The 26,536-nt window shown below is 47.2% G+C and overlaps 1 protein-coding gene across 1 annotated transcript in view; it reads left to right on the forward strand.

The window, feature by feature from the left end:
- The window catches only part of TMEM132B (transmembrane protein 132B), a 348,373-nt gene that overhangs the window by 132,592 nt on the left and 189,245 nt on the right, over nucleotides 1-26,536 (forward strand). Inside the window, exon 2 of the mRNA XM_078061119.1 lies at nucleotides 15,000-15,891. Coding sequence (XP_077917245.1) covers nucleotides 15,000-15,891 — 892 coding nt within the window. The remainder of the gene's footprint in view (nucleotides 1-14,999; nucleotides 15,892-26,536) is intronic.

Genomic DNA, 26,536 nt, shown 5'->3' on the forward strand with positions numbered 1-26,536 from the left:
TGGAGGAGACTCTTTCAGAAACAGAGGCCCCCCCGCCCAGGTGGAAAGAGAGGACGAGCGCTCCCTGGGGAGGAGGGAACTGGGCAGGGGGCTCGTGTTTGAGTGCCGTCCTTCAGCACCTGGTGGGAGCTGCCAGGTCAGGGGGCTCCACAGGGCAGCAGCGGCTGGGGGGTCTCTTGTAGTCCAGCGATTTTCTTATTCATCGGGAGCAGATGTTGGTGCAGTTTCACGGGGGATGCAAAGCAAGCAGGCTCTAAGTGGCTAAAAATATGCCAATTTGGGCTATATTTAAAGCAATTGGATGTGTAAAAAATTGAGTTTGGCACCAGCGATCTTTGAAGTAATGGTCCTAGCCTCCTCTGAAGAAGTAAAGAATTTGGGGGGCCAAGATTCGGGGGCCATCTTTGGCTCATTTATATAACAAAGGTCACCACCCTCTATAACCAGGACCTTTGAATCCATTTCTGTCCTGGTCATTCCTGCTTCTAGTCCATCCTCCATCATTCCAGGGTGAGGGTTTGCCGAATTGCATCGAATGGTGCCATGTTCCCATGATGTAAGCCACTTCAGTGGCTTCCCTTTGCCCCTGGGATCAAGTGGCCTCCAGCCGGCCCTGCATGGCCTGGACCCTTCTTCCTCTCCAGCCTGGTCTGGAGCTCTTTCTCCCTTTCCCCCAAAACCTGCTGCAGCCTCACTGCCCCCTGTGGTCCTCAGCAGGCCTCCGTGTTCCTCCATCTCTGCCCTTTGCCCCTGCTGTTTTTCTCTGCCCAGAACCCTCTTTCCCACCTCTTGGCCTGGTTAATTTCGTTTGTCCTTTGGGCTCTGTGTTAGATTCCCGGGGCTGCTGCAACAGGTGACCATAAACGGGAGGGGCTTAAAATAACACTAACGTATTGTCCCATGGTTCTGGAGGCCAGAATTCCAAATTTATGGTGCCGGCAGGGTTCATTCCTGTTGGAGACACCGAGGTGGAGCCTATCCCATGCCTCTGTCCCAGCTCCTGGGGGCCCCTGTCATTCCTTGGCTTGTGGACATAATCAGTCCGATCTCTGCCTCCATGTTCCCGTGGCCGTCTTCTCTGTATCTGTGATAATCCCTCTCCTTTCTCTTAAAAATACACCAATCATTGGATTTAATCCAACATGACCTAATTTCATCTGCAAAGACCCTGTTTCCAACTAAGGTCACATTCTGAGGTTGCAGGTGGATGGGAGTTTTGGCAGACACTATCCAACCTTGTCTGTAGGTCCTATCTTTCTCGGTTCCATCAAGTGGCATGATGTACCCCTCCTTGGTGCCCCCACTGTCACAGCCTTGCTTTTCTTTATGGAATGGCTCATTTAGGTTCATGCCCCGCTGAGGCTGAGCTCTGCCAGGGCGAGGCTGCATTGGTCCATCGTGCACCTGAGCCCTCAGTGAGCGCCTGATGCGTGAATGGCGGCATGCCCTTGTGTTATGTGCCCCCCAGAATTTGTAAATTGAAGCCCTGACCTCCAGTGTGATGCTATGAGGAGGTGGGAGCCTTTGGGGGGTCATTAGGGTCAAATGAGGTCATGATGGTAGGACGGGATCGGTGCCCTTACAAGGTGTGGAGGAGACACCAGAGCTTCCTTTGTCCGCCATGTGCGGACATGGGGAGAAGCTGGCCAACTCCAAGCAAGGACGCGGGCTCTCACTGGGTGCTGAATTGGCCAGCACCTTGCTCTTGGACTCCTCGGCCCGCAGGAGTGTGAGGAGGTAGCAGTCTGTGGTTTAAACCACCCTGTCTGGTATTTGGTGTAGCAGCCAGAGTGGACCAAGGCAGATGGGCATGCCTCACCCAGCCCAGCCGAGACCCACAAAACCCGAGGAGGGAGAGCGTATTCCTGCCTCCTCGTCTCACGTGTTCCTCGCGGGGCCGAGGTACTCACCGTGGTGGCCAGCCGGCCCAGAGGTGGCCTGATATTCCAGCCACGGTCGCCTGCTCTGGTGGCCTGTGAGAGGGGGTAGCAGGGGAGTTTGGCCTGAGAGAGCGAGGATTTCCTCCGGAGCGAATGCATATGAATAAGGGAAGGAAAGGCCCTTTCATAAAGCAGCCAGATTTCCCGGGAAGGATGCCACTGAGCCATTTCCCCTGCTCTGTGGGATTCCTCAGGGGAAAGGCGCAGGATTGCGGGCGGATGGCAGGCCACGGGTGCGGGCAAGGTCGTGCGGGTCCTCCCCCTGGGGTGCACGTTCACCTCCTCCCAGGGCTCGGTGGCGGAGGGCCTCCTGGAGGAGGGGACACGCTTCTCCCCGAAGCCGTCTGTGCTGGGCTTTCTGTGACTTGCCAGCCGGAGTCCCGTGACGTGGAGTCATCGTGCTTGTTTAAAGGGCGTTCTGTCGGAAAGCAGCAGTGTGCCTCGGCGCGCATCCCCAAATCGCCCCAAGTCCGGGTTTCCGCTCTGGACCCGGGCAACCGACCACCTGCTGACACACAGCCGCGGCCGCCGCGGCCACTAGGTGGCAGTGTTGCCGCGCACGAGGCCCCTGGTCTCGCCCAGGCGAGCGGTGGGGGGGGGGGGTCGGGGTCGGGGTCGGGGGCAGCGGGGCGGGGCGCAGGCACCCCGCGGCGACCCCTGCACCTGCCTCCACCTGATGGAGTGCTGTCCTCTGTGTCCCCCCCTCCCCAGGCTGACTGCCCGACGCCGAATTAAACCTGAGAAAAGAGGAGCTGAGAGTTTTTTGTTTTTGTGCTGTCCCCCCCGGGACCCCCGCCCAGAGCTCTTGTTGAGAAGCGAGTTTACCTATGACAGAGGCTCCCTGCATAGCCCCCCGCGGCCAGTGTGGGGAGGAAGCTTCCATTCCTTTTTATGGGCTTTACCCTGCAGACTTTTGGGCTATATTATCAGTCAAGAGCTATAACGGAGCCCTTACTTGCTTTGGGAAACAGGTGACGGAGTCTGGGCCTTCGCAGCCCCGCAGCCGAACCCAGGGCAACAGGCAGAAGCGCTGTGGGTCCCAGGAGCCTACAGGGAGAACAGCCGGGTAGAGCCTGGCCCCACCCTTTACGTGCTGTTCCACCGTAGGCAGGTTGCTTGACATCTCTGTGCCTTCCTTTTTTAACCTATAAAATGGAACCAGCACTCAAATTGCTTAATTATATTAAAAATAAAACAATGTGAGAATAATACCCTATCTCACAGACTCATGTGAAGAATAAACACGTAAGGAGCTAATACACGTGAAGCAGGTTAACAGTGTCTGGGCCACTGCGGACACGGGAGACTTCCTTGTTATTGCCGTTATTACTGGTGCTACCAATATTCACTGGGTACCACTAATGGTAAACTTGGGATAATTTCCCACCCAATATGGATCTCTTCTTTCTCTGAGATTTGGCAACACATGTAACCTGTATCCGGCAACTTAACAGTACACATTTTACTTTTATTGTTACCAATGTTTTAAATGTAGATTTGTCTTCCCTTCTCAATTAAAATACCAAGTTCCTCAAAGGCAGCCTGGCTCTCTGCTTGTCTTCTCATCACTGCTCTGCACTCCCTGCATCCGAGGCTCCTTTACTTGCTTGATTGTTGCGAGAAATTAATGCAGACTGGAAATGGGCTTAAGTTGTTGTTGTTGTTGTTGTTTTTATAGTAAGTGAAATGGGGTTTTCAAGCAACCAGATAGTCAATAGGATTGTGGGAGAGATGTTTAAGGACCCCGAGATCATGCTGTTTAAACTCTTAACCCTTAAAAAATTATTTAAAATTAAAAAAAATTTTTTTAGAGGGGCACCTGGGTGGCTCAGTCATTAAGCATCTGCCTTCGGCTCAGGTCATGATCATGACCCATGAGCCCTGCATCGGGCTCCCTGCTCAGCAGAAAGCCTGCTTCTCCCTCTCCCACTCCCCCTGCTTGTGTTCCCTCTCTCACTGTGTCTCTCTCTGTCAAATAAATAAATAAAATCTTTAAAAAAATAAATTTTTTTTTGAGAGAGAGAGAGTGAGTGTGTGCATGAGCTGGGGGGAGGGACAGAGGGAGAGAGAGAATCCTAATCAGGCTCCACAGTCACCCCCCTTTGTGGGGTCAAGCTCATGACCCTGAGATCATCACCTGAGCTGAAATCCAGAGTCGGACTCTCAACTGACTGAGTCACCCAGGTGCCCCTCCCCCTTAAAAAACAATCTTAAAGATTCATTAAAGCAGATTTTCTAGGGATCAGCCACAAAGACAAGGTGTGTGTTTCCTTTCCTTTAGTTACTCTGCATGTTTGAAAAGAGTAGACTGTATTGAAAAAATGAAGAAAGAGAAGGAAAGGTATTCCATAAATGATATTGGACTGACCCGGGCTAGCCTGGGTTAGTGGTGTTTCACTGCACTTGTCCAATGCTTTTTCTGCATCTATTGAGGTGGTCACAGGATTTTTATCTTTCATTCTGTTAATGTGGTGTCCCATTCATTTTTTGATTGCACAATACCAGTTGTAAATGCAAATAGAAGAGCAATTAACCCATATGCAGAATCCACAAAATGACACCAGTCGTATTTCGTAGCTCAGAAGTGCATATGCATTTTGTTCTTCCCACAACCATGGAAATGCGGTGCAGAACCACCTCAGCTGTGTCTACTGTGCTTGATTGGCACGCGCTCTGTAGCACTTTGCTGTCGTCCCTGCTTATGCATCTCAGTTGCAGCACGCTCATCAGTGCTTGCTTTGGGTCTCACTGACCTCCCCGTGTCATGGGTCCACTGGAAATCTGGGCTCCTGGGGCATCCAGAATGCAGGGTGCAAACAGAGCAGCAAGGCCCAGCAGACGAGCATAGTGTGAGCAAGCTGGTGTGTCTGCTTCCTTGTCCCATTATTCTTCACGCACAAAGCACAAGTTCAAAGACAAGCTCTTAAGAATTTCCGAGGTGTGGAGTGTGACAGCAGAACATTAAACCCACAACCATGGGCCCTTCTGAGCTTGGGGCAAGGTGTCTAGTTGTCTTACTGCCTGCTGAGATCACTTTGGAGACTCAATATTCTAAAGTAAACATATCAGCCCTGCAGTGGATGTTGGTTTTTTGCGTGCGGGTCCTGGGTTCAAATGATCCAACTTGTGTTTCAAGCAGAGTATGTAGGACTCCAAAGGTTAAACTCATTTGTTCCACGTAATTGCTAAGATGTCTGGTTTGTGACTGCAGTGTATTCCTGATTTCTTTTTTTCCAACACCCTCGTTGTTGAGAGTGGTACTAGCAGTAAAGAAATTAGCCTTGATCTGGTGGAAATTGTTCCATTTGGGTAATTGAGTGGATTTTTGTGTTGCTTCCTACAAAGAACATCTTGTCGTCTTGTCAAATGGTACCCTGATGATGCTTTGGGGGACCCCCCTCCACCACCATGTCATACTTCAGCTGGAGCTCATCTACCTCCAGGCTCCTGGGAAGAGACACGGGACTTTGGCTGAGCCAATCAGAACAGGCCATTCCTCTGGCCGCAGTGATTGGTTCAGGGATGGGCTGTGACCCGTCAGACACAAGGAGATGCCCTGACGGCTTCTTCCTTGCGATGTGGTCTTGTTGGACGTGAAGGAAGGAAAATGTGAGGCTCGGTGATGCTAATGGTTCTGTGACGTGCGTATTGAGAATGAAACCAGCTCCATGGAAGAGAGCAGAGTGACGGATAAAAATGCATCTTAAAAAACAACTTTTAAAATATACTTTCAGTAAAATTTGCTCTTTTTGGCATATAGTTCTATGAGTTTTTGACTCATGCGAAGTTTTGTGTAAGCACCTCCCCAGCCAGGATCCAGGACAGTTCCATCACCCCAACCTTAAATTTTTTTTTTTGTAGTCAGACCCTCTCCAGCCCATAATTCCTAGCAGTCTGTGACCTGTTCTCCATCCCTCTAGTTGAGATTTTTCTAGAACGTCATGTAAGTGGAATCATACAGTAGGTAGCTTTTTGCGGTTGCTTTCTTTCATTCAGGAGAATGTATTTGAAATTTATCCATGTGCATCCATCCTTTGCTCTCCTTTATTGCTGAGTTCTATTCCATTCAGTGGCTATACCATTCGTTTACCCACTCTGCAGTTGAAGACATTTGTGAAAACCCTTATCGATGACATTGTTTAGATGCTGAATCCAGCCAGGCCTGACGCTAGCCCGCTCCTAGACTCCCCAGCTCTGACTGCCATTAAATTCCAATTTTGTTTAGACTTAGTATGGGTTCTGTGTGACCTGAAAGAATCACACTTTTTTTCTTTCTTTTTTTTTTTTTTGAGAGGGGAAGAGTGTGTGCAAGCGAGAGCAGGGGGAGGGGCAGAGGGAGAGGAGAGAGAATCTCAAGCAGACTCCACACTCAGTGTGGAGCCCAACAAGGGGCTCGATCCCACGACCCTGAGATCATGACCTGAGCCAAAATCGGGAGTCCAATGCTTAACCTACTGAGCCATCCAGGCACCTCCAAGAATTACGTTTGATATCAACAATGACTGGAAGTCAGGTCTGAACAAGTGAGAAGTCCAAAGCAAATGGGCTCCACGTATGACATTCCTGTAAATGGGTTTATAGGAATAAGTTGCATGCTGGGTTTCCCTCATGGTGGCAGGGAGGGTGGCAGGAGGTGACACAGAGGGAAATTGAATCTCAGAGCGGTGAAGTGACTTGTCTGGGTACATCAGTTGAGCTGGTGGCAGGCCTGGGGGTCTAGCCCAGTTGTCCCTTTGCCTCCAGTGAGCCGCAGAGGCCCCCCGGCAGACAGGGGCTGAGCTGTCAGCATCCCTTAGTGAATTTCCCTTTTTTATTTAAACAGTCTCCGAGGTGTCCAATTTAGAATAAATATAAATGGAAATTCGAACAAGGTCATCAACATTTCCTACTGTTTAACAGCTGATGGTGCCTATAGGAGGTCAAAATTACTGTCACTAAGATCTTATATAATTGGTTTAATAATGCTCTTTCTGCATCTGGTGCTCACGGAAATCTCTCTTGTTGGCTTGAGGGCTCCTCACTCCGTATCTCTGAATGTCTTTTGCCTCGCGCTAACAAAAGCCCAGTTTACACGAAGGAAGAGGTGTGCGATCTGTTTTAAGTTTTTGGTGGGGCGGGATCACAGCTGTCCGAACTGTTAGCCCGGACGGTGTGGTCTCGGTGCGGTGTCACCAGCTGCTGTCACGCATGCACGTCACCGTGGCTTAGCGCGCTAGGTGGTTCCTCGCTCACATCCAGTGTGGGTGTTCACGCTTGGCAGGCTCTCCTCCAGGTGGAGACGCGGGCTCCTTCCAGGGCCCAGGCTCCTTCCAGCTCATGGCTCTGCCACGACCTGGGGCCTCAGACTCTTCCTTTTCTCCCTGCTGGAAGGTAAAAGATAACAATTTTGGCTTCAGAGTAATATGCAACACTTATATTTCATTGGCCAGCCCTAGTGCCAAGGCCCCTGGATGTAGGAGAGTCTGGGCAAATTCCTGGCTGGGCGGCCATATGCAATGCTATGGACAGGACGGCTTTTTTTTCTTGACAGGTAGCCATCTCTCCCACAGACGCGATGCCTCATTGTCTAGACTAAAGCTGCTCTCCCCTCGCTCCCCTGCTCCCATTTCCAACACTGTTCAATGCTGCCCTCCCCTGCTTGGCTAGTTTCGGGTTCGAACAGACAAAGCCTGCTCATCATCATAGCCCTGAGTGCATATGGGGAAAATAAAATGATACGGCGTAACTTCCATCCCTCTGTGTCTTTGATCTCCTTCCCCAAAGCCAGCCATGGCCAGCCATTTCTGCCTTCAGTTCTGCTGCTGATTGTTTGAATAACTCTACCTACTACTCTACCTTCACCCCTTGCGTTAACATGTTTAGACAGTAATGCTCTCTGTATAAGAGAGGAGGACCAAGCTCATGTACACACCTTCCTATTCTGTTTTCTTAGCAGTTAACATTGTATTTGGCTGCAGGTGACAGAAATCTCTGGCCACAGGGGCTTAAGCAAGTAGCAGCTTATTTTATTTTATTTTATCTCATGTTGTGGCTAGCTCCTTCTGACTTCCCACATTAACTTTCTCTGTGTGTAACTTTGGTCCCCATGGTTGCACGGTGGCTGTCCCACCTACGTCCCCTTTCAAGATGAGAGCGTCAGCACCCACCACACTTGGATGTCTGACATTTTTCTTGAGCGTTAATGCCATCTCCTCAGAGAAGGGTTGAGTTTTGACTGGAGATAAGTATTCTGCCTTTACTCAGGGAGGGGACAGTGGGTGGAGTCTGCCTGGAGTGGGTGTCCCATCTACAGAATTTAGTTACTCCCCTGGTTTTCAGCCCCTCTCCGCCCGTCCTTGCTGTGTGTGCCAACGTTGAGTCTGGGCCCCTGTGGGCATAGTAGCCCGGAGCCCCTCTGTGGCACTTACAGAATGTTCTAGCCCAAGGATTCCTCTGCCATCTTGCCCATCAATACACTCTCATCCACTTGTTGTCTTCCAGAGACTTGTTGAAATATTTTATCTTCAGATGGCCTTCCTTCATTCCTCTAGATAATAGGTTTATTCCTTCTTTGCACTTTTACGTTTTTACTTCTGTGGGGTTTCTGTGGAGATGTGGGGAAATGTGTTCAGTCTACCACTTAAAATCAAATTCCATATCTTTCTTTCTAAAGGAAAAATATCAATATTTCCCTTAGCTTGAATGAGCACGACATGTTCGTTCTACGAGAGTTGAAAACACATAGAAAAATATATCAGAAATTTGAAAGGCATTCATAACCCCCATATGCAGAGCCTCGCCTCTAGGTGAGAGTCTGCTTGAGTTCTGGCATGGGAGTTGACAAAATGATGCTACAGTTAGCGTGGAAGGCAAAAAATAGGCAAGCCTAGCTAGTAGAAATTTGATTTAAATAGTAACCCTGGTGTGAGCTTGCTAGGGCTGCCATAACAAAGTACCACAAACCGAGTGGCTTAAACAACAGGAATTTATTTCCTTACAACTCTGGAGGCCAGACGCCCAAGATCATGGCATCAGCAGGTTGATTTCTTCTGGGGCTTCTCTGCTCGCTTTGTAGACAGCTCCTGTGTCCTCATGTGTATGCACACGGGCACGCAACTCCTTATGAAGACACCACTCATGCTGGATTAGGCCCCGCCCTTGTGGCCTCATTTTAACTTATTACTTCTTTAAAGACTTCATCACCAAGTTTTCCGATAACTCCCCTCCCCCCCTAAACTGCGAAGTCAAATAAAATCAGTCCCCTGCCTGATTCAGTGTATGTAGTGTGTGCTACTCCCACCAGATTCTCCTTTCACATTATCCACCTAGAGACTTCAGGTGGATTCAAGATTTAAATGTAGTACCTGAAATCCACAAAAAGGGGACATCTATAATCTCACTACCAAAAAAAGAAAAAAGAAAAAAAATCAAGGTAATTCACATACCCATCACCCTCTGAGATGAATTAGCTTGATTGTGGTGATTATTTCACAATGTATATATGTATATCAAATCATCAAAGTGTACATCTTAAATATATACAATTTTTAATTGTCAAAGATTCCTCAATAAAAAAGAATTAAATGTAAAAATGTGGACACACACACAGCGCCTACATACACCCACTCACAGAAAACTAGGTGAAAGTATCCGTGACCATGTATTTGATCTTGGGACATGGGGAGGGCTTTCTCGGCATAAAGGCAGTGGTGAATGTCATGAATCAAAAGATTGATACTCTCCCTTATGTTTTAAATATTGTGCATTGGCCTTTGATTGTCTCTGTAGAATATTTGTACCCCCAGATTTTGCCCGAGGATATGATAATCTCCAATGTCCTGCCCCCTACCTCTTTCTAAGCCCTTGGCTGGTTTGGGAAGGAAGCCTGTTCAAGGAGGGGGATGTGAAGGGTAGGAATTTTTTTGTAAGGTGCTGTGTTACACCTCAGGGGCCCTTCAGGAGCACCCCACAGAGGAATCTCTCTCAGAGCCAGGAAAAGCTTTGCTTCTTGCTTTCATGTTATGGACAGCGTCCAACTAGTGACCTCATCCTGTGCTTTGAGAGCTGGGCAGTTCAGAGGCACATTGGCAGTTCTTCTGAGTCATGGCTCAAGCTCTTACAGGGTAGATGTTGCTTGCTGAGCTTTCCTGTGGCAGCAGAACGTGGTGGCTGGGACTGTGAGCTCTGCCCAGAGCTGGCCTGCTTGCACGGAATCCCGCCTCTGCTGCTTACAAGCTGTGTGATCTCAGGCAGGTCACATAAACCCCCATGCTTCCGTTTCTCCATCTATGAGTGGGGAAAATAATCAAATCCTCCTAACCAAAAGATTGGAAAGATGAGGACTCAGTCCCTGTATGATGCTGCATCATAAGGATTATGTAAATGGTGATGTCCACGACGATTGCGTTGGCCCTGATTTCTCTGTATTTTATCTTTTCCTATCACTGTAATTTATAGTCCTATCTAATGCTTAATGAACTTGTTGGCATATGACCCAAGACTTGCCGCCAAGGCAATGAATGACTTAGTTTTTGAGTAGACACAAGGCACCTATTGCCTACTCCGTGGTGACAGTGCTGTCCAGGGGAGTCATCTAGGGAACACAAACAATCGGGCCCCACCTGAGACCATCTAAATCAAACTGGTGGGCAGGCCCAGGGATGATTGATGTGTTTCCTACCCTGTGTAGGAAAGAGTTGAGAATTATCAGCTGTTAGTCAGGGCCACACTTTGACAGATCAGTGAGGAATGTGTCTTGCTGGTGTTTTTTAAAGACTTGGCTGCCTGGCCCACTGGAAGGAGAGCCTCCTACACTTGGCTGTCCGGGCCTGACTTGTCTTGCGTGAATTAGAAAAAGACATTCAGCTGCAGAAATGTCACAAGCTGTTGCTGTTCGGTGGGTGACCGGTAGCCACAAGATTGATAACTAGCTACCAGGTTGGGCTGGCGATGTTAGTGAACCCCACCGGGACCTGTGCCCTGTGGATTGCTTCATTCTGGGAGGTTCTGAACCTGCCAAAGCTGCAGAGCATTCGTCCAGCACACGTTGTGCTCTCGGTGAACCTGAGCTTGATTCTCTTTCTGGCTCATAAGGAGCACAGTGATGAGCCCTGTTCATCTGGGCCTCCGAAGACTCCCTCATTTCATGCTTTCAGGACCCACCTCCTCCGGACGGGTGGTGAGGAGCCCTCTAGGATATCAGCAGACTGGTCTACCTGCCAATGGGAAAAACAATGGTGCCACTGTATGACGTTTGGGGATCAGAGGGACGGGTGATAGCTTCTCAGGCCGTGGATATATTTCTCAGCACAGAGTCCCATGGCTTTATAAAATACTCCTAAATTCAGATATATTTTGTTGCAACCTGGTTTGAGGATGAAATGAGGTCCTGGCAGCTGATGTTTATGGCTTTCCATATAAGCTCTCAGACAAAATTTGTACTGCATTTTGCTTGAGTTATGGTGGGGCAGGATTGTAAACCTCACACTGTTATTTCAGATAAAATGCAGGCGTTGACCACAATAAACAAGAGAGGAGGCACAGCTTTAAATTTTCTTGCAAATCAATTTTTGAGAGGTATAAAATATTGACAGAAATGATAAAAAAATAAACCAATCCACAATGAAAACAGAGCATATTAAACTCGGCATATATTTTAATTTCCTCTTTTCCACATTTATAAATAAGTCAGAATTTAAACCTTGCCTTGGGCTTCCCCTACATTTTATGAGAAGGTGAAATTTGGACCCACCTCTTACTTCCCAAGTCTGGTCGGCTGGGCGTCCACTTTGCTCCGCTGAAGGGTGCTGTCATTGCTGCTCAATGCAGATGTTCCCTTGTTGCCATTTATTTCATGGTCAGATTCACCTAGAATTTAAATTCCTGGTTTGGAGAGGGGAAATAAACCAACAAAAAGCTAATTTAAATTTCCTATGGAAGGGCACTTCTGCATCGCTTGACATTGTCAAAATACAGATTGCCCCTTGGTGGCGGCAGTAGATGAGGCTAATTCTTCAAAGTAATTTCTCCCCCCCCCCCCCCGTGTTCCACCCAAATCCTAGGCAATCCATAGGATACATTCTGGAGGAAACGCGTGTCTGTATGATGAAAGTCGATATATGGTGTGCATGTTTATGGGTGTATTTCTTATGTGTTCTATATAACATATATTATGTGCATATATATATATATTTTAAACAGATTTGGGATAATTTAAATAGAGTTTTGATGTCTGCTTTTTCACTTAACATGTCATAAGTGTTTTCTCATGACGCTTCATATTTGTTGAAGTCATGGTGCTGATAACCACTCAATGTCATACACACACAGTGTGGCTTTCATCATTTACTTAGTCATTTCCCTCGTGATGGGTTTATAGGTTGCTTCCGGCATGTTGCCGTGATAAATCATGCTTGTGACGAACCTACTTGCAGGTGGGGAATTGCTGGGATGGGCCTTTTTTAAGGGTGTTAATGCTCGGTTCCCTAATTGCTTCAGGTATGTTAGATGTGCCAGCTCCTTGGGGCAGAAATCACATCTGTCTTGTCCCTGTGATAGCCCTACGTGCCACAGTGCTGGATAGAAGACGGATGAGTAGTAGAGATAGATAGATAATCAGAGGAGTGGATGGGTAATAACCCTGCTTCTCCAGTAATTAATCTGACAAGGACTGGCCATATTGATGACACTTGAAAAGATCCATCCTCCCTCCCTCTCTCCCTCCCTCCCTCCTTGAGATATCATGACATATAAAAAGTATATATATTTAAGGTGTACGGTTTGAGGTTTTGATAGAAGTACTCATGTATACATAATCACAACCAAGCTAATTAACATATTCATTAACTCTACATAGCTACCGTGTGTGTGTGTGTGTGTGTGTGTGTGTGTGTGTGTGTGTTTAGATTTAATTTAAAATCTATCCTTTTAGGGGCGCCTGGGTGGCTTAGTCATTAAGTGTCTGCCTTTGGCTCAGGTCATGATCCCAGGGTCCTGGGATCGAGCCCCGCATTGGGCTCCCTGCTCAGCCGGGAAGCCTGCTTCTCCCTCTCCCACACGCCCTGCTTGTGTTCCCTCTCTTGCTGTCTCTTTCTCTCTCTGTCAAATAAATAAATAAGAAAAAATCTTTAAAAAAAAAAATCTATCCTCTTAGCAAATTACAGCATACAGTACAGGATTGTTAACTATGTCACATGCTCTGCATTAGATCTCCAGAGATTATTCATCTTGCAAGATTAAAACTTTGTACCCTTGGACCAACACCTCCCCACTTCCCCTCCCCAAACCCAGCCCCTGGCAATCACCATCCTACTCTCTGCTTCTATGAATCTGACTATTTTAAGTTCCATATGCTAGTGAGATCATGCAGTATTTTGTGGAGAACTTGCTTTCTGAACACCTTCTTGCAAAAAGGATGCATCAGCCCCTACATGGTTGTATCTTTTCCCCAATCTCCTAATTACAATTTTGTCATCCTCTTGGCAAGGAAAGCTCACCAAGGACAGCCTTGAAAAGGGGCCCCAAAATTAAATCAATGGAAAGGTATATTTTGCAGAATTTGTAATGGCTGCAGAAAAAAAGTTACCAGGAGTTAGAGTCTATGGAGTGGTATTTATTTGCCTTTTATCCTCTAGCAATGCTACATTTCAAAGACTGCTGCCTGGTTGCATTTCTTCTTGCATTGGCTCTAGGGTTGGAGATTTATTATTTCTGGGCAGGGAAGAAGCCCTGTCTGTTCTTGGCCTGATTTGCCAACCCTGGTTCCTGGTGGACTCTCTTTAGTTTGAAAAAGCTTGTTGGGTCTGTTTTCCCACTTGAAAGAAACAATCACACATAGCTACATATGTATACAAACACACATATACATGTCTATGTATATATTTTAATTAACAAAATAATACATAGTTGTAACAAATTTAAAGAAAGTAGAAACCTAGATGTCAAAAAGTGAAAACCTTGTTCTTTGGTTCTATAGACACACAAACATAATTATATGTACATTTATATATATATACCACACATAAATATGGAACCTTAAAAAATCTAAGTAGGATCATATAGGATACATTTATAATTTTTTATACTTAGTGAGTGACATATTGTGGACATTTTTTCAAGTATGTCCATGTAGCTCTACCTCATTTTTCTTACGGCTGCCTGTTACCGCACTGTAAAAATGTGTAGTTTATCTAGTCTCCTACTGATAAACCTTTAGAATGGTTTAAACTAATTAACAGTAATAATAGTAACAATAGCATGACTGATTGATATTTATGTGTGTCAGCACTGTTCTGAGCACTTCATATTTACTAACTCATTAATCTTTACAATAACCCAATAAGGTAGGACTTATATTTACATCCTATGCAATACGAGGGCATTTGAAGCGCAGAGACGTGAAAGTAACTTGCTCAAATGGCTCTGTTAGGAAGCAGCAGAGCCGGGATTCTGGCCCCAGCACATGCACTCCTAAGTTTGTGTGCAATGCAAAATGATGCTGAGTGAACATCCTTGTAGATAAATCAACCTGTATGCATTCCCACTAGGATTTCAGAAGGCGAGCGTTCTAGAAGTCGGAACGCTGAGCCATAGCTTCACCCTCCTTTCAATCAGAATCACCGAGAGGTCTGAATGTCCACGTAGACGCCGCATCTGGGAGGGATGGGAAGAAGCGTAACTATCAAACGATGGAGGCGTAGCAAGTCCTATACAATGGCACGCTGCTGGCTCGGGTGGGCTTTGCAGGTGCACAGCCTCCTCTCTGTGGGGCGACCTAACAAAGAGGGCCGTGATCCTCTGAACTTGTCTTTAGAGAGCTGGAGGAGGCGATGTTTTCTCTTGGGTGAGGTGGGGGGTGGGACTGTGCAGCCACAGATTGTTGGGTCAGTGGTACATGAGCTCCTTCCCGCTCAACACTGGCTGGTTTGGAAGATTCCTGAAGAACCCTGTGCTGAGTCCAGGGGCGGCCCAGCGTGGCCGGGGGCGGATTGCTGGGCCGGTGGGTGCAGACTTCACTGTGTTGGTTTCCTGGCTTCTCAGGGCCCAGCCTTTATTCTTCCTTTGCCTTCCTTTCTCACACAGAGATGGAGAGCCGGGGGATCGTGGATAGCCTGCAGAGGTTTTCCTCGCTCCCTGCCTATCTACCCACAAGCTTCCACATCGCCGATGCGGAGCAGGCCTTCTTCCTTAAGGAAGCCAACCAGGACGTCACGAGGAACTCCAGTCTGCAGGCGCGGGTGGAGTCATTCTTTGTCTACCGGGCCAGGACCCCCCCGGCCATCAATGCCAGCTATGGCCCATTTTCAGCGGAGAAGACAATCCCGCGGGAGCTCTTGTTGACTTCCCCAGCCTTTGGAAACATGAAGAAGTTTCCCTTCAACTGGAAGCTGAAATCCCACATCCTCGACAGCTCCATCTACTCCAACAGACCCAAAGTGCAGACCTTGTTTTACATCACTGGGATGGACTGGGACGACAGCGACCCCGAGGAAGATCTACCGTGCGTCAAGATGTTCGCCTTCCCCGAGGCCAGGGAAGTGGCGGCCAGCTGTCGGCTGCAAGGGGACCCGGGGCTGTGTGTGGCCGAGCTGGAGCTGCTGCCTGAGTGGTTCAGCTCTGGGCTGGACCTGGAGCCCGAGGAGGAAATCCCGGCTCTGCTGGGGGGCACTGCGATGGAGCTCTTCTTCACACTGTACCCGGCTGACCAGGCTGGCCAGTGTCCACTGGAGGAGGATGGCAAGTGGGAGAACAACATCCACTCTGGCCAGGACAGCCCCCAGCAGGTGCCTCCAGCCCGGGAGAGGATCGGGAGTGTGGTGGTCTACCCAACTCAAGACGATCTGAAGTGGTCCCTGGTGAGCCTGGACGAGAACGTCGTCATCTCAGTACCCCTGAACCTCGTCCGGGAAGGGGACACGGCCACCTTTTTGGTCTCTCTGACCAGCAGCTCTGTGGCAGACCACTTCACTCTGAGGTAAGTGGCTTTGCTGGGTTGGACAGAATGGGAATCGACTTTTGGTCATCGATGAATTGTCAGTTAATAACGTGGTGTTGCTCATCTGCTGAGTATCCCGTGTAGTGAGGAAACTGACAAACGCGGAAATAGAGACCCATGCAAGACAGCAAAGTAAAGCAGGGTATTTGGGCGTGGGCCCTGGGCATCTACGTTCTCTAAAAGCTCCCCAAGTCATTCTGTTGTGAAGCCAGGACTGAAAACAAGTAGGCTGGCAGGTAAGCTCTCCGGTGACGCTCCGAATCTATCACTGCTGGCCTGGACTTGCTGCCCTAAGTGGAAACTTGGTAAATGAATTCCGCTTTCCAACTACAGGGAAGAGCTTTCCGAGACAATGTGTCTGACCTCTCAGGTTTTCATCAAGTGAAGAATCAGTAAAGAATCCTTTGGTAAAGCAAATAAGCAGTCTCTGTATGATGAAGACGCAGTTTTAGGATTGGAAAAAGTGGGCTACTTCTCTGTGTTGGGGGGGCAAACCTGTCTTTAGCTTATTGTGCTCACAAAGCTTCGTGGATGGCAGTGGCCCTGCCCCTGCTGGCTGTGTGCCCCGGGGCAAGTCGTCTAACCTCTCTGGGCTTCTGTTCCCTCGCTGGTGATGGGGATTATGATGGGCCGGACGTCTCGGGAGTGCTGTGAGGACCAGTCAGGTTAGGGAAGGTCTTGGAACAGAGTCCTCACCGAGTGTCAGCCGGTGGTGTTTCCCCGGTGCTCAGATGCTGAGGTGGTGCCATGTCAGTGAGGCCTGGTTGCAGGAGAGAAGTGGGATTCATCGTAAGCCCAGTGTAGTCCCTTTGCCTCTGAGGGAGGCGACGTGCCAGATCACACCTGTTCGGAGGTGTGGTGCTGCGGCTCCGGCAGACCCCAGGCGGGTTTCGTGGCCTGCAGGAAGCCCAGTTCCTGTGGGAAGCCTCTGGAGTTAGTTTCGGTGGTAACGGAGTCAGAACTTGGCTTGGGCCCGCCCTGTGCTAGTCACTGCAGTGGTCGGGCTGCGGTGGTCTACGCCCGGTTCTTGCTCTGCAGAGACTCCTTCCTGCGAAGCAGCATCAGATGCTCGCTCTACACCAAGAACGGCAAAGGTGTGGACTCTGCACTGGTGCCGCTGAGCGTGCCTTCTGCCCGGACAGACGCCGCTAGTCGACTGCGGGGGCAGGAGATGGAGAGGGAGGGAGAGGAGGCGGGTCAACCCAAGGACTGCCCCACACCTTTGTTTAAACTGCACTTGTGGAGCCTTGGTGCTGCCCCAGAGGAGGAGCACTAGCCTAGAGTTTGCAAACTGTCGGCCGCAGTGAAATCGAGGCCGCGTGCGCGCATGCGTGTGCGTGTGCGCGCGTGGGTGTGCGTGTGCGCGTGTGCGTGTGCGCGTGTGGGTGCGCCCGCGCATGCGTGGTGGCGCATTTGTCCTTCCCCGGTGGAAGAGCGCGGCCAAGCTCTATCGGTGGGGGATTTCACTTAGTTTTCTCGGGGGTCTTGAGGCTCTGGCGCCCCGGCCTCGGCTGGCTGCAGTGAGGCGTGCGTCGTGCCCTGCCTGGTTCCCCACCGCCCCCCGGCCTCCCCGGGGTCTCACACCTGCCCTCTTCTCCCCCTTGGCTCATCTCTCCGGCTCCTGCGGGCGCTCGCGTTGTGAGTCTCCCGAAGTACTGTTGGAAAAAAGGGAGATGCAATGCTAAGAGGGGCTGGATTCTAATCTCTGCGGGCGGATGTCACCAGCTCATTCACTGCGTGTGTCGGGTGAGTCCGCGTGACCTGCAGGTGCATCCCAGCCGGTGAGACTAGAGCCGAAGAGCGCCTGGGACCCTGGGTGCAGTAGGTGCGAATTGATGGGGTTATTCAGTATGGCTGATGCTATTATGGTGCTGTGATATATGAATCGATACTATTAATGCATACTTTACTTTCTTAAAAAGAATTTGTTTGTTTATTTAATTTTGTTGTTTTAGAGAGAGTGGGCAGCAGCAGGGGTGGGGGAGGGGCGGAGGGACAGAGAGAATCTTAAGTAGGCACCATGCTCAGCGCGGGGCTCAGCCTCACAACCCTGAGATCATGACCCGCGTGGAAATCAAGAGTCCGGTCCTTAAAGGGCTGAGTCACCCAGGAGCCCCTCACGCTTTACATTTTTATGTGTCCGTGTGCCAGGCTCTGTGTTAACCCTTTATTTATGTGCACTTTCTTACTGTATTATCACGGGCACCATACAAAGTATTATTCATGTCCATTCTGTGGGTGCGGAAACAGACTTGGAAAGGTTGGGGGTTGCTTGCTGAAGTTGTGCAGTGGGGAGGCACTGGTTTTGGGGCCCGGGTCTGCATTCAGGAATCAGGAGCTCTCATTTGAAACTACTCTTCTGGGCTGTTCTGCATGTCTAGATAGGGACCAGTCTCTACCTATTGAACCTTTCTGGGTCAACATCTAGTTTCTTATCTTCATGCTTTCCTAGAAGGGACTGCTCCTTATTACGCTTTATTTCATGGCCACAGAAAAATGCACTGAAATTGTGGATCACCCGAACGAGAGCAAAGGCTATTTAGACAGAGCTTGCTACGCCCAGGGAGTCCGTCACCATCACTTGCGTTTGGCGGAGACTCAAGGGCAAGCAGGAGTTGGGGAGCTTATAGTGGAAAGCAGGGAAGGCTCAGGTCTGCTTGGGTCAGAGGTTGCTGGCATGGGGAGGCCAGAGGCAGGTTAAGAAGAAGTGAGCATCTTACATGATGGCTTTTCCTGCTTGGCCCTGAGTTGGAAGCAGAGGCGATAAAAAGGGACGCTGGCAGTCCTGCACCGAGTTCAGACCTTTCTGGGCCGATGACCGCGAGGCCATGGTCTGGCTCTTTGTCCTGATTGCTGCAAGGTGGTGGGTCGGAGTTTTATTATTACATTTGGTCTGGTTGTTGTCCATTTGTATATACCATCTCTCAAAATAAAACACTGTTTTTAGGCCTAGGGAAATGTGTGATTTCCCAACATAACGGAGTGTCTGTTTTAATCATGTCTCTTATGAATGAAATGTGACATATTTCATTCTGGCTCAGATGGAGCCCTGGATCAAAGCGTGAACATGCACAAGATTTGCTGAGATCGAATTTCAGAGCTGAAGACGTATGGAAGGGGGACAGATGTATGTGTTTTCATGTGTCATGTTGCTATTTCAGACTGCATATTGTATTGGGGCCAATTTGAACAAAGTTGAGTTGATTATTCTCTAATACCGGAATAGTTTCTCTTAAACATTAGTATCTAAGCCTGACCATGCATTGAAAAGCCTTTTGGCAAAGGGGTAGTAAAGTGGTTTGGAGGGGTTGAGGGCTGTTGGCAAGGCAATGCTGGGCTGGACTCAGGTAGATCTTTGTTATACTTCCAAGAAAGTTTAAAATACTATGAAATTTTCCCCACTCCAAATATAATGTCCCTGAGGCTCAGAGAGATCCTGGAAAACTTTATGTCTGATTTATTAAAATAGCTCTCTCTCAGCTCACACAGAGAGCCTCTTGGGCTGACCTCCCATCCTGTTAAGCAGTGGAGCCCAGGGGTTAAGCTCATGGACTCTGGAGCCAGTCTGCCAGTGTTCGAATCCTGCTTCTGCCACATACCAACGGTGTGACCTTGGGAAAGTTACTTTATCTCTCTGTGCCATAGCTTCCCTGTGTACACACGGGGACAGAGGATGCTTTAAGTGACTATGAAGTGTCACCTTTGTGTTCAGACGATTCTTCCATTTCTTCCTTCCTTCCATTCCTTCCTTCCTTCCTTCCTTCCTTCCTTCCTTCCTTCCTTCCTTCCTTCCTTCCTTCCTTCCTTTCCTCCTTCCTTCCTTTTTAGAGAGGGATGGGGGCAGAGAGAGAGAGAGAGAGAGAGAATGTTATGCAGGTTCCATGCCCAGCAGGGAGCCCGATGTGGGGCTCAATCTCACAACCCTGAGATCATGACCTGAGCCAAAAGAGCCAGACCCTTAACCAACTGAGCCACCCAGGTGCCCCATTCTATCTCATTTGGTAGCCACCCCATCATTCTGGTTGTTCAGGTCAAACACCTAATAACTGTGATTGGCTTTTCTCATTCTCTGATACTCTACATATGAATGACAGCAGATGCTGGGGCTCTTCCTTTCAAATATCCAGAATCAAACTTCCTCCATTGCTGTGACCCAGGTACAAGTCAGGGTTCTGTCTGGGCTGGACACCTACAAGAGCTTCACCACCTCCTCCCTTGCCCCCTGAAGTCTCTTTTTGAGCAAAAGCCTGAGTCCTTCCACTGGCCCGCAGGCCCTGCATGATCTGGCTCTGTCGTCTCCTCGAGCTCCTCTGTTAGGACTCTCCCACTCACTCCATCAGCAACAGCCCCCGGTGTTCTAAAGGACCCAGCCCCCTCCCCATTTAACACTGGACCCCCATCCCACTACCCCCTGCCCTGCTCTGATTTCTGAACATACCACTTTTGTCAATGATGTGATATATCATTATTAACGGTTCACCTCTTCTTGCTAGAATGTGAGGCAGGGACTTTTGTCTCCTTTGATGTGTCCTGAGGATCTAGAACAGTGCCTGGCGCATAGTAAGTGCTCAGGAAACATTTGTTGGATGAATGAATGAATCTGGAGGTACTGCAAGACGTTGTTCTTCAACAAAGGGTATAAATTGTCAGGACTGTATGAATTCATGATGTAAATAAATAAGAGTTTCATAAGTATTGAAGGTTTGGACGCTTTGAGGCTCCAATTCTGGCAAGAGTGTCCTGTTGCGTATCATGTGAGAACGGATTCACTTCTAGTTCTACATGGGCTGTGTCGGTATGTCCTGAACTTCAGTAACTCACACACCACCTTTGTGATCTTCTTGTCGTGTTCGCTACCACCACCTCCTCCCTTCATAAGTCAAGTCATTTCTGGGTGCCTTCTTGCACTTTTTTTGTTTTGTTTCTAAAGATTTTATTTATTTATTTGAGATAGAGCGAGAGAGAGTGAGCATGAGTTGGGGGGGCAAAGGGAGAGGGAGAAGCAGACTCCCCGCTGAGCAGGGAGCCTGATGTGGGGCTTGATCCCAGGGCCCTGGGACCATGACCTGAGCCGAAGGCAGATGCTTAACCGACTGAGCCATCCAGGCCCCCCCTTCTTGCACTTTTTATTTACTATTTTTCTTTAAATCAAGTCACTTTTGTAAAATATATATAAATACATTGAAGAAGGAAAGCTAACATTTGCCACCATAAATAGAAACCAGTATAACTTTCTCGCGTGAAAGGGTATGACAAAAATCAATTACAGTAACAACAACAAGACAGTACTAAGTTCTAAGTGCGTATCCTACATCTGCAGCCTAGTCTCTATTTCCAAGGGGGTTGAGCACGTGCTGCAGAGAGTGGGTTCACACTCCCTCAAGTTCAAATTCAAGTTCACATTCTCAATGGAGGGAGACAATAAACAAGCAGATGAGCAAAATCATACACAATTGAAACCTGTGCTAAGTGCCATGATGGAAACAAACAGAATGCAGTACATTTAAATTTTATTTCATTTATTTTTAAAACCTTTTGTTTTGGAATAATTTTAGACTTAGGGAAAAGTCACAAAAACTGCAGTTTCCCCTAATGCTAACATCACACACAGTCACAGCAGGAATTTAAAAACCAGGAAATTAACATTGGTATAAATTATTAACCAACCTACAGGCATTATTAAAGACTTCCGGTTGTTCCCATAATGTCCGTTTTCTGCTCCAGGATCCAGTGAAGGGCCCCACATTGCATAGAGGGGTCATATCACCTTAGTCTGCTGAATTCTGCTCCCTGGTCTTTTTTTTTTTTTGCCCTCTTTCATGACCTTGATACTTTTGAAGCATGCTGGCCAGTTATTTTTGAGAGTGTTCCTCAGCTTGGGATTGTCTGAGACTTTCTCATGATTAGGTTGAGGATGTGCCTGTTTGGCAGGAAAGCCGACGAAATGCTATGTCCTCAGTGTGTCATCATGGGAGGCGTGTGATATCGTGGTGTCTTATTCTCAGGGATGCTGACTTTGGTTACTTAGCTGAAGTGGTGTTTTTCCAGTTTCTTCACTGGAAATTTGCTTTCCCACCCTTGTAACTAGGAATGATAACATCTGGGAAGATACTTTGAGACTATGCAAATATCCTCCCTGACATTATATTTTCACTCATAAATTTCAGTGTCCATCAGTGGTGCTTGCCTAGAATGTGGTAATTTTTGTAAAAATTTATTTATTCTTTTATTTTTTAAGTAAAAGCTCTGTGCCCAGCATGGGGCTCCAACTCATGCCTCCAAGATGAAAAGTCACATGTTTTACCGACTGAGCCAGCCAGGTGCCCTGAATGTGGTAATTTTTAAATAAATCAATTAGAAATGAATATTACAGAAGAATCTTGGCTCTCCTGATCACTTCGTATTTGAAGGTATATAAGGAAGTAGGCCAATAGCAGTTAGTCACCAAAGAAGTCATTAGACTTTTTCTGCCAGGTTCTGAAATTAAGGAAGATTGTCTGTGCCCTCAGGGAATCTAGAAGGCTTTGAGGGGGTGACATTTTGACTTGAAGCATCACCTAGAAACACAAGGTACAGGGTAAGTCCTCAAGGAAGCGGTATGGACAGGAAGTGACACCAGAGAAGGGAGACCAGTGGAGTCCATGGGAGTCAACCAGGGCAGGCTTCCCGGAGGAGGAGAGTGCAGAGGATGGGCAGCTTTTGACTAATTAAAAGAAAACAAGAGGATGTATGTATGTGAGTAGGACAGTATGATCAAAGAATCTTGGGAGGCAAGTTTTCGAAGTAGTTAGAATTAGTGAGGCTAGTGGTCAGGTTTCAGCTCCTCCTTACTGGCTCTATGACCTCATACAAGTGACTTCACCTCTCTGAGCCTTGCCTTGCTCTAGTATAAGAGAACTGGTAATAGCATCTGTCTTTCAGGATGACCGTGAAGAGTAAACAAGATAATGCAGGAGGGCACTTGGCAGCAGTTTTGCCTGTGATGCTCGGTGCCGCTGTCAGCAGCATCTAAGTGGATTCTGGAAGCTTCCTCCAGTACCCACTGTGGGGGACCTGGTACCCATCACATCTACTTAATGAGCACCTGTCACGTGCCAGGCTTCCCATTAGATTCTCTGTGTGTTGTCTCGGCTCATCCTCATGACAGCTCTGGAACTTACCTGTTTCCACAACTTAGAGATCAAGGAACAGGCTCAGAAACACTAGGTCACCTGCCCGACGGTCACATAGCCAGAAAGTGACAGAGCCAGGACTCCAACCAGGCCTGCCTCCTTCAATGCCCGTACCCATCTCATGGTGCCCCGTTTCAAATGTTCATAATCTCAATGCTTACCTTCACACTTAAATAAATAGTGGCCTGTTTGGTGAATGTGACTCAGGTGGTACCCAAAATCCAGGCTTTATTAATTTTTTCCCCAAGTAAAAGTCAGATTTCCCTTGAGGAATCTGTGCATAGTCACAGGTGTTCTGACGTCTGCAGTCCTGAAGCCCAGATCAAGTCTCGAGCTTGGAGCTAAGATCTCAGTGGTGCTCAGAAAGGAAGGCAGGTGATTATTTCTCAAACAGATCGTGACTTGCGCACCTTGTTTAGCTAGTTCCACATGTTATCTGCTGCATTTAGTGAGCCTGTTTCCATTAGTTAGTACATGATGCTTAGCCCCACCTCTGCCTCATTTTCCCTCCTAGATTCCCTCTGCCCTGGAGTCTGGGAGCTCTGACAGAGGATGGCAGGAATGGGTGTCAATTTCAGAGGCTTGAGGATTTTGGCTACAAAAGGGGATTTCGATTTGTGCAGAGAGCTTTATATCAGGTCACAATTTTGGAAAATTGGAGTATGCCTAGATTTTGGTGGCGGCTGAAATTTAGTGAGTGCTTAGCTTGGGCCAAGCTACTCTTTGATGTTTCATGATTTGACCCTGGAGGTCATGGAGGGGTCAAAGCTAGGAGGTTGGAATGATTATCTTCAGGGCTCTCATACAGACAAGGAAACCCAGTATTGCTTCTGAGCCCTCCGCTCTTCGGGATGTTCTCCTGCCCGTGGGCATAGTGGAGTACCAGCAAGAACAGTGGCTCCTCCCTTGTTCCAGGTGTTTGTCTGCAGGTGGCTGGTGCGGGACCATGCCTGACCATGGCACCCAGACTCACAACCCTCTTTCTTCTCCCTGCTTAGGGTTGCCTTGTCCCTGACGGCCATCTCCCCTATTGAAATGTTTGCCGGGCATGGCTCCACTGCATCCACGGATGGGTCTGGCACATCACCACCGGTCTGGCAGCCCAAACATCATTGGATGATTATTTCTGTGTGTGTGTGTGTGTGTGTGTGTCTCTGTCATCTGGTTTTGTTTGACCAATGGTAGACATTGGCCAGAGACTAGACAGTTCAAAGAGAGAAAGGATAAGATAGCTAGTCTCCTTCTTCCCTTCCTGCTGAGCCTTAGAAAGACACATGACTTCCTCAAGGTTGGGAAGCCATGAAGTCAGGATTTGAACCTGGGTCTTTCCATTCCCAGAATCTGAGTGCCTTGCTGCCATCCTCTGCTCAAAGAGGCTGCATCTTGAGATGGGTTTGCTGAAACATCCATCAGAGAGAATGGATAAATAAATAGCTAAATATTTTTTTTTTTTTTAAAGGTTTTATTTATTTATTTGACACAGAGAGAGAGACAGTGAGAGAGGGAACACAAGCAGGGGGAGTGGGAGAGGGAGAAGCAGGCTTCCCGCCGAGCAGGGAGCCCGATGTGGGGCTCGATCCCAGGACCCTGGGATCATGACCTGAGCCGAAGGCAGACGCTTAACGGCTGAGCCACCCAGGTGCCCCAATAGCTAAATATTTATACAAAGACTTCATGTCACAATTGTTGGATACAGCTCTAAAATCTAAGGCTAAGGGGAAGAACAAAGCAAATTATCGGCTCATACCTACAGCAGGGTACAGTTCAGAACATGTGATACAATTCTGTTGGTTGTGTATAAATGCATTTATATGTAGTCAGAGGCCTAAAACATGCACGGGCATCATAACCTCCAGCATCAGGGGAGGTGGGCTGAAGGCATCCAGGGAACATGCCATATCTGCATGTTTTATTTGTTAATCCTGTTGGTGGGAGATGTGGGTGCTCATTTGTTCATTTTATTATTCTCCATAGTCTTTTAGATGTTGGAAATATTTCACAATTATAATTTTCCCAGCATTTTATTATGAAAAATTTCAGACAGGGCAAAGTTGAAAGAGATTTATAGTGAGAATCCTTATGCCCCCCTCTTAGATTCTACCATTAATATTTTAATATTTTACTGTTCTTGCCTTACTACTTATCTTTCCATTCAAAAATCCATCTTATTTTTTGATGCATTTGAAAGTAAACTGCAGATATTCATTCACTTTCCCCTAAGTAGTTCAGTGAGCACGTCATTAGCTAGGATTCAGTATTCGTGTGATTCACATATAGACCAATTTATGGAGAATTGCCATCTTAACAATATTGAATCTTTCAGTACACAAGTAAGGCTTCTTTCTCCATTTATTTACATCTTTAATTTTCTTCAGAAATACTTTGTAGTTTTTTTTATTAAGTGTATTCTTTAGTATTTTAGTTTTTAATGATATTATAAATGGCGTTGCTGATTTTATTTTCATTGCTCTAATTTTTCACTGCTAGTGTGTACAAATAAATAGCTGGCTTTTAGGTAGTGAGTCTGTGTCCTGTAGCCTCACCAAATCCACCTGTCTTTGTCTTTATGCTTAAAGTGTGTCTCTCGTAGATGGTATATACTTGCGTCTTGTATTTTTATCTATTTTGACAATGTCCGTCTTATAGTTAGAGAGATTAATCCATTAATATTTAATGTAATTACTGATGTGGTTAGACTTGGGCGGGTCACCATTTTATTATTTGTTTTCTGTTTCCTTCTTTTGTTGTTTCTCTGTTCTTTCTTTTGTGCCTTTTTGGGGATAATTTGAATGTTTTAAAGAACACAAGTTTAACTTTTCTGTAGGCTTTTTAGCTGCACTTTCTTGAGTTGTATTTTCAGTGGTTGCTTCAGGGATTGCAATATATACACTTAACTTTTCACATTCTACTTTGAGTTATCACTTCCTGCAAAATGTAGATAGTAGGCCCATTTAAGCACCCCTTTTATGCTTAAGTTATTTTATGTAGTTATGTAGACATTTTAAAATCCTTAGAAGACAATATTATAATTTTTGCTTTAAGTAGTTTCATGTATTAAAAGGGAATTAAGAAAAAGCAAAAAAACCAAAATAGTTCTTTTGTATTCATCCAGACTTTTGCCATTTCTGGTGCTCTTCATTCCTTTCTGGGGGTCCCAGTCTTCATTTGGTGCCATTTTTCTGCAGTATGAAGGATTTCTGTTGGCAGTATTTTTGGAGTGCATATTTCTCTTTGTCAGTGAATTCTCTTTGTTTTCTTTTATCTGAAAATGTCTTTATTTTATCCTCATTCTAGAAGTGTCTCTTTGCTATTTATGGAATTCTGGATTGGAAAGTTTTTTTTTCTTTTAGCACTTTAAAGATGTTGTTCCATTCTCTTTTGGTCTCCATAGTTCTTAGCAAGAAGACGGATAGTTAATGGAATTGTTCACCTGTAGGTAATGTGTTGTTTTT

Source organism: Halichoerus grypus, chromosome 13, assembly GCF_964656455.1.
Source record: "Halichoerus grypus chromosome 13, mHalGry1.hap1.1, whole genome shotgun sequence".
Classification (NCBI taxonomy): Eukaryota; Metazoa; Chordata; class Mammalia; order Carnivora; family Phocidae; genus Halichoerus; species Halichoerus grypus.